At 31.9% G+C, this 8,408-nt stretch overlaps 1 protein-coding gene across 1 annotated transcript; it reads right to left on the bottom strand.

The window, feature by feature from the left end:
• Positions 1–717: 717 nt before the first annotated feature.
• Positions 718–4,245, bottom strand: LOC101500877 (bifunctional nitrilase/nitrile hydratase NIT4A). The gene is made up of 5 exons (XM_004506148.4): positions 3,957–4,245; positions 3,393–3,572; positions 2,672–2,965; positions 2,041–2,322; positions 718–1,161 (listed from the first exon to the last, which is right to left on the bottom strand). Exons 1-5 carry the CDS (start codon positions 4,180–4,182, stop codon positions 1,010–1,012), a joined length of 1,134 nt encoding a protein of 377 aa, XP_004506205.1. The 5' UTR covers positions 4,183–4,245; the 3' UTR covers positions 718–1,009.
• Positions 4,246–8,408: the final 4,163 nt, after the last annotated feature.

Genomic DNA, 8,408 nt, shown 5'->3' with positions numbered 1-8,408 from the left:
TATATATATATATATATTGTTTTCATAAGTTATCCGAGATAACTTATGAAAATTAGCTTAAAACATCTTATAGACATGTCATAATATGCTTCTAAACAATTTCACAAGTAGTTATGTCAGTAGATAAGCTCAAATAAACCAATCCAAACAGGCTATCTGTTGGTAGACTATTTACACCTGCTAGAAGACTATTTCAATCCATTGAGTTACCACACATGGTGTAAACAAAGGTTTTTCTATGTCCTCATTGATTTACATGTTTAGTTTTTTTATTAGGTAAATCCTCATATCACATGTAAACAAAAACAATTCTCTAATTTGGTTCAAAGTGGTTTGTGTCTGAGAGTTTCACATTGGACAATATATTATCTGAAAAAGTGACAATCCTCATTTTACAAGTCAGTTTTGTATGGCTAAGTTAGGCTCAATCCAAACCCTAATAAGGTATCATATCCTATCCAAGATTAGTTAGGCTACCAGATCCAGGTATTAGGCCACTGGGTCACCCTCCAAATATGCAGTTCTAAACATGAGAGGTGGGTTCTAAAAAAGTGTTTATAAGTGGGATGCATTTCTCTCCATACAAACCAATTTTGTGAGGTTGAGATACACCCAATCCAAATTCTAAGTGCTTGAAATCTTCCCAACAGCATAATTTTAATCATTTCTGTGTTTAGAAACTTCTCCAACAGAAAATCAAATGTTAGAAATAACTAATTTTGAAAAACAACTAATTATTTTATAACATATCGTGAATTGTTAAAACAACAATCATTTGAATTGTTTTGCCTTCTGTGCAGCTTACAGCATGTTTGAAAAACCATGCAGTTACTACAAACATAAATTTGAGCATTTATCACATTTTTTGGAATAGACATTTCGTAACAGTCATTGTCTTTTTAAATTGTGGTCTGAATAGAAAAAAAGTAATTTTAATAAGTCCATCTGAATCAAACCTATGTGCAAGTGCTTATTGTACTAGGAAGTTGCTGACCATGAAAGGAAGAAACTACTTGGTCTTCTCTTCGGTTTTTGTTGATGTCGAGGCAAATGTAACTGGATTTGTTGGGTGGTCCTTGACAATCAAGCTGAGCACTTCAGGTCTTCCATAGTGTCCAACCACATCGAAATCGAACTTGGCTCTTGCTATATCCCCAAGATCTGTGCAAAGTTTCCAAGAATCATTCAACACATTAAAGCAAACACTTACGAGTTACGACAATGAAAGTATGGATGAAACAGAAAGTACTTCATCATCAAAGACCATTAAGAGAGTCTGATAGGACACTAGCATATTCTAGAAGGAAGTGGGGCCATGTGGGAGAAAATGAATTAGTTAGTGATGTGAGCCTTAACATAGGGAATTCAGTTAGAGAGGGAGAGAATATACATGTGGAAAGAGGTAGTGTCATGTGGAGGGGAAATCATATTGGTTATTCTGTTTTGCACATTATACTGGGGCAGTGGGGATTCATCCTCTGAAGGAGCTTTGCTCTGGGGATTATATGGGGAAACTCTTGTAATCATTTTATTTTAGTAAATAATACACTAATTTCATATCATTGTGTTTTCGGTTTCCATCAAAGTCCAAGAAACACTATTAGTCCTAAGTGTTTGATAAACACAGAAGACCATCCTTTTGTATGAATTTTAGTGATTCAATGGTTAAGATTTATTGGTAGTGTAAAAAATCTTTACAATGTCCGTGCATATCAATTAAATCCATAAACTAATAATCTAGAACAAATATAAGTGTGGTGCATATCAATTAAATCCATAAACTAATAATCTAGGACAAATATAAGTGTTCTCATACTAATGCAAGTCCATCCATCCTAATAAGATGACAAACCGAAAATACTTCGAATCCTAAATTCCGAATATTCATACTGGCCTGCTAGTCTGACACAGTGTACCAGAAACATGTCGGTAAACAATCAGCACTCAGCCGCAGCTGAACATATACTCAAAGAAAGCAATACTCTTTGTAACACAGTTCAAGCAACGTGCGTAAATATCAACCATGGATGACAAACATACCTAGGTCTGCTGATATCAGAGCCTCCCCTTCATAATTTGGTCCAGCCAAAACAGCGCCTGATGGTGATACAATGACACTACCACCAGCACATACAACAGAATCAGGTGTAAGGTCCTCTTCTGTACCTTCAAAAACATAATCTGGAGCAGGTGGGTAATCCTTCCTCCTACAGAACTGGTTTGCTGACAAAACAAAACATCCACCTTCAAGAGCAATATGGATCATTGATGGTTGCCACAATTCCCTTGAATCAGCAGTAGGTGCACAATATATTTCCACACCTGTTAAAACCAAAGAACCATAGATTTAGCAATGTAAACAGCAACCAGCTCCAGTACAAGCACAGGCAATATCTAATGCTACTAAGGCATTGTAAACAGCTTAATGAAGCACTTATCATGTAAGTGTTTATGTGTAAACTATTTCTATAACAAAGATAAAATAAAGTCAAACCGTTTTCATACAAGCTATAAATTGTTTTCTTAAGCTAGCCTTGAGAGCTTATGTTTGTGAGGATGGAGATAAGCTCAAATAAACCAATCCAAACAGACCCTAAGTACTATGCAATGTTGGTCATTTAAATTAGCGTGTGATTAGACAACAAAAAATTCAAAGGTAAAATTTTCTAACCTTTAGCATACATTGCTGTTCTTAACAGTGGCATTTTGTTCTCCCAACAAATGACAGCACCTATTTTTCCAATTTGAGTTTCAAACACTGGAATGGTCGATCCATCCCCAAATCCCCAGATAACCCGTTCAAGTGCCGTTGGCATGAGTTTCCTGTGCTTTCCTAGGTAACGGCCTTGAGAATCAAAGAAGAGAACTGTACAGTAAAGTGTGTAGCCATCCCTCTCTATCACACCCATCACTAAATGTACTTTATACTTCCCTGCCATTGCTGCCAATCTATCCACCTCAGGACCTACAACAATAATTACAGTATTTGTTATTGGAAAGTGCGTGCAAGCGCAGCTACTTGAATCTGTTAATATCAATGTGTGAACATTTTAAGGTTGAAATTTTTCCATGAAAAACTCACCTCCAGATTTTTCCTCTCCAATTTGAAGGTGGCATCATATTGATTCTTTGTTACTAATAGACATTTTACTTAATAAAATTATATTCATAAAATTTCAACCTCAATTTTTATTCAAACCAAACTAACCCTTATGTTCATTATTCTCAGATCAAACAAAGCAAGGAATGTCAGCAGACTAATTACTTTCTCCGACCGACACATATGGTTACATTCAGTTACTTCAATCTTAATTTATTATTGGTGTCTATGCATCAATGTCTAACCCATGTCAGTATTTCAGAGCTACTGTTTCTTTGAATTAAGCTCTTACCAGGCACGTCAATGGCAGCTGAATGATACTTCCTGAAATCTTCTCTACCCTTGGCAGTGCGGTTACCAAGAGAAACTCCAAAAACAGAACCACGCGGGTAGCCACCAATATATGCTTCTGGAAACACCACAATTTGGGATCCATAGCTAGCAGCTTCTGCCAGTAATCTCTCAGCTTTATCTACAATCAAAATACTCAAAAATAAAAAAACGAATTCAACACCAAGAATCCAATAGAATATGTGGCACTTTAGATTAAAAACGTATCTATATCTAGTGTCTGATACAACACCAACACATAATAACATTCAATATAAAAAGTTAAAACTTAAAAACAATCACCTCCTTATCAATAAAGGACACTCAACAAAACAACCATTCAAGCAAAAAGTTTTTTTTTTTTTTTTTTTCATTTAAAGAATCGAACTATTGAAGTACCCCACATAGCATTTCCAACACGAAAACACAAAAGAGAGAAAATTTAACTTCTTAAAGAAAAAGGGTAACAGAAAAAAGCAAAGTAGAATTTTTGTTTGAATGAATTAGAGAGGTGAAGAAAGAGGACCTAAAGTGGCGGGAGTGTCGTAGAAGATTGTGGAAGCTTGAACAACAGTGGCGCGGACAGTTTGTGCGTTGAAATCGGAGCCCATATCGACCTCGGCGATGAGTGGGCCGTCATTGATGATTGGAGTGGTTGTTACAGGTGCCATGTGTTGTGCTTTCTCAGTCTCTAGTTCTCTTAAAACACCAACACCGTGAAATATTCGACTGAGTTGAATTTTAATAGACATTCGATATTTATACTCAGTTGATTAAATCATAGTCTCACTCATTAAAATAAGAAAAATACTTCGATCACTTTTAATTTTTATTCGACTTTTGAATGGTTTTTATAGACTGATCTACGACATGTATCATTAATTTACTACATATTAGTGGTCTATAATAGTATTTGTCTCCCAGACATAGACTAACTATTTATGAGTTTACTGAAAAAGTGAATCCAATTGGATGGTTCAATTCAATGAAAATCTTTGAACTCGACATTTGCTAAAATCATGTATTAATATATTTGTAAGTCGCTTTGATCTTCAAATATATTTTTAATTAATCAATTTAGTCGTCTAATATATATTTTATTGATAACTTAATTCATAAAGTTGTTAAAAAAGATACTGGAATTTAATAAATAATGTGAAGATTACATTAATTACATAAAATATGAACATTAGGAGAGTTACATAGAATAAAAATATTAGAAGTCTATTGATATACAAGTGGGTTTTTGTTTTTGAAAAAGCATATTGTGGCTTTTGATAACCTCAACCAACACCACTGACCCGATAAAATAATTTTATAAATGCTTTTAGGATGAACCATGAATTTGATACATGAATTTTATAAATGCATATTGTGGCTTTTGATAACCTCAACCAACACCATTTATTGTTTACTTTTAGGATCAACCATGAATTTGATACATAAATTTGATGGTTTATTGAACCATTTCTATACACAATGATTTATTTAAAATATGATCAAAGGTTTAGATGAGTTAGGAAAAAATGGAGAACACATGTATCTTTTTCCACACAATCTCTTACCTTATTCTCTCTCATTCTCTCTTTTATCTATGTGTCTTTTCATTGTGCTTCTTTAGCCATTGTTTTATCAAAGTTTACCCACATCAACCGTTATATAAGGGGAATTTCCAAAATATATTTAGAATGATCAAGTTATAAATTTTTTCAAGAGTTGTTTTCTTTTACAAATTGGTATAAGTTTCTCTATAAATAGAGATAATTTAGAGCTAGAAAGGAGAAGACAAAATTCATATTACATGAGTCAAAAATCTATCAAAAATAGTTCTAAGTAATTTTTTCTTTTCTCTAGTGTACGAGAGTAAATGAAAGAACTTTATTCTGTAAACTATCATTGATCGATAGATTTGATGTGGATGTGCAATTCACTTCAAAAATTCCAAAGTATCATGAATGGTATTTGTCGGTTAACCCGTTTGCTTCCAATATATATAGATTGGTGGAGTGAATCGAACCTAAAGCTTAGTGTGATACACACGCTTTAGAATTTATTTGTGCAACCTTTATCATCATTAGTTTTATCTTCTTTTTGTTCAAGATTTGCAGCATACACTTGAACGATCAGTAAGTCTTTTTTATCAATTTTCTTAAAGAGTGCAGTGTCAATTTTTCCTATAGTAAATCTATTTTTGGTTAAAAAGGAACTTAGTCTTTCGTACCAAGCTCTAGGGGCTTGTTTTAGTCCATATAGAGCTTTGGTAAGTTTAAAAACATGATTTGGTTTTGATTGATTTTCAAAACTCGAAGGTTGATGAACATATACTTGTTCAACTTAATTCATAAAGTTATTAAAAAAGATACTGGAATCTAATAAATAATGTGAAGATTACATTAATTACATAAAATATGAACATTAGAAGAGTTACATAGAATAAAAATATTAGACGTCTATTGATATACAGTGGTTTTTTGTTTTTGAAAAAGCATATTGTGGCTTTTGATAACCTCAACCAACACCGCTAACCCGATAAAATAATTTTATAAATGCTTTTTTTAACATAACATTTATTTATTGTTTACTTTAAGGATGAACCATGAATTTGATACATAAATTTGACGGTTTATTGAACCATTTCTATACGCCATGATTTATTTAAAATATGATCAAATGTTTTAGATGAGTTAGGAAAAAGATGGAGAACACATGTATCTTTTTCCATACAATCTCTTACCTTATTCTCTCTCTCTCATTCTCTCCTTTATCTATGTGTCTTTTCATTATACTTCTTTAGCCATTGTTCTATCAAAGTTTACCCACATCAACCGTTATATAAGGGGAATTTCTAAAATATATTTATAATGATCTAATTATAAATTTTTTCAAGAGTTTTTTTCTTTCACAAATTGATATAAGTTTTTCTATAAATAGAGATAATTTAGAGGTAGAGAGGAGAAGACAAAATTCATATTACATGAGTCAAAAATATTTCTGAGTAATTTTATCTTTTCTATAGTGTACGAGAGTAAATGAAGGAACTTTACTCTGTAAACTATCATTGATCGATATATTTGATGTGGATGTGCAATCCACTTCAAGGATTCCAAAGTATCTTGAATGATATTTGTCATGTTTGCTTCCAATATATATAGATTGGTGGAGTGAATCGAACCTAAAACTTAGTGTGATACACAAGCTTTGGAATTTATTTGTGCAACCTTTATCATCATTAGTTTTATCTTCTTTTTGTTCAAGATTTGCAGCATACACTTGAACGATCAGTAAGTCTTTTTTTTTTATCAATTTTCTTAAAGAGTGTAGTGTCAATTTTTCCTATAGTAAATCTATTTTTGGTTAAAAAGGAACTTAGTCTTTCGTACCAAGCTCTAGGGGCTTGTTTTAGTCCATATAGAGCTTTGGTAAGTTTAAAAACATGATTTTGTTTTGATTGATTTTCAAAACTCGAAGGTTGATGAACATATACTTGTTCGTTTAAAAAACTCTTTAAAAATGCACTTTTGACATTCATTTGAAAGAGTTTGATAAGTTTATGAGATACATATGCAAGAAGAATTCTGATAGATCATAACCTTGCAACTGGAGTAAAAGTTTCATCATAGTATATGTCTTCTTGTTGATTATATCCTTGAGCTACCAACCTTACTTTGTTACTTACAACCTTACTGTAACGCCCCAAATTTTTGATAAAAAAATTACTTAAAAATATTTGTTTTCTTTTAGAAACAACTATAATTATTTTTTCTTAGAAGTAGTTCATTATGTAATAATTTGAAGATGCGTCAGAAAATGACTTGATATACTTTTTTTTTTGTAAAAGAATGTAATGCAATTTACTAAAATATTATTTATTCATTTATTTGCAAATTAAGATTACAGTTATTAGATCAATATTCATTTAAGCTCCAAAATAAAATAAATTATATTTAAGTGAAATTCAAAAGAAAGATTGACTGAAATTAATGACATTCAATTATTTACTAGTAAATAAAATCTCACTTCCACATTTCTATTAAAAGTTAATGATGAAGAGTAAATAATACAATGCACTACAAAAAATTTAGTAATACAAAACATTTTTTTTTAAGTAAAAGTCTCATTTTCCCACGTGCGTGCACCAATCAAACATCATTCATTCAATTTTTTGAGATCATTAGTACCTAAATGTTGGTGTAAGGGGTCAGTTCATCCCACAACAAAATTAAACTAAATAATAAACTAACAACCATAAAATATGAATATAAAATCCTTTCGTAATAAAAGATTTAAAATATTGATTCTTTAATAGTTCCCAAGGATGTATCAAAAGTCATAGAATGTATCAAAATAAATCAAGTAACAACCGTAGAACAAATAATTAGATCAAGATAAATTAACAATAAAATATATGCAAGTTATGCATGCTCCTAAATATATATGATCCGGATATAACCAGCCACACAGGCGTCCACACAGAAGTCACCCATACCAATGGGGAAAAATTAAACCAGCCACACAGGCGTCCACAAAGATGCATATGATATGTTATGAAATGATAATGATGCTCAAAGGTACATGTCACCACTCACTTAGATAATCACACAAATCACCAGCCACTTAGGCAACCACAAAGATAACAACATTTAAACCCAAATAACTAGCCACTTAGGCAACCACAAAGATAACAACATTTAAACCCAAATAACTAGCCACTTAGGCAACCACAAAGATAACAACATTTAAACCCAAATAACTAGCCACTTAGGCAACCACAAAGATATCACTATTTAAAACACAATTAGGCAACCACAAATATAAAATATTCAAGATAAAATTTTAATCACATATGACATCAAAGTTTTATTCTCATGGACGCTTCCAATCAAGAGTCAATAAATTTGTTATCCCAAATATATAACACACAAACACGTGAATACATGTCTTACAGACATAACTTTCATTTTATAACCTATAAAATTGG

Source organism: Cicer arietinum, chromosome 6, assembly GCF_000331145.2.
Source record: "Cicer arietinum cultivar CDC Frontier isolate Library 1 chromosome 6, Cicar.CDCFrontier_v2.0, whole genome shotgun sequence".
Taxonomy (NCBI): domain Eukaryota; kingdom Viridiplantae; phylum Streptophyta; class Magnoliopsida; order Fabales; family Fabaceae; genus Cicer; species Cicer arietinum.
Note: the sequence above shows the minus strand (reverse complement) of the source record. Positions and strands in the feature narration are given on the sequence as shown.

Coding starts and splice junctions, on each gene's coding strand:
- LOC101500877 (XM_004506148.4), bottom strand. CDS start 4,182: ATGTCTATTAAAATTCAACTCAGTCGAATATTTCACGGTGTTGGTGTT. Junction 2,323..2,671: donor AACAGCAATGTATGCTAAAG/GTTAGAAAATTT, acceptor TGGTTTTAACAG/GTGTGGAAATATATTGTGCA. Junction 1,162..2,040: donor TCTGATATCAGCAGACCTAG/GTATGTTTGTCA, acceptor AACTTTGCACAG/ATCTTGGGGATATAGCAAGA.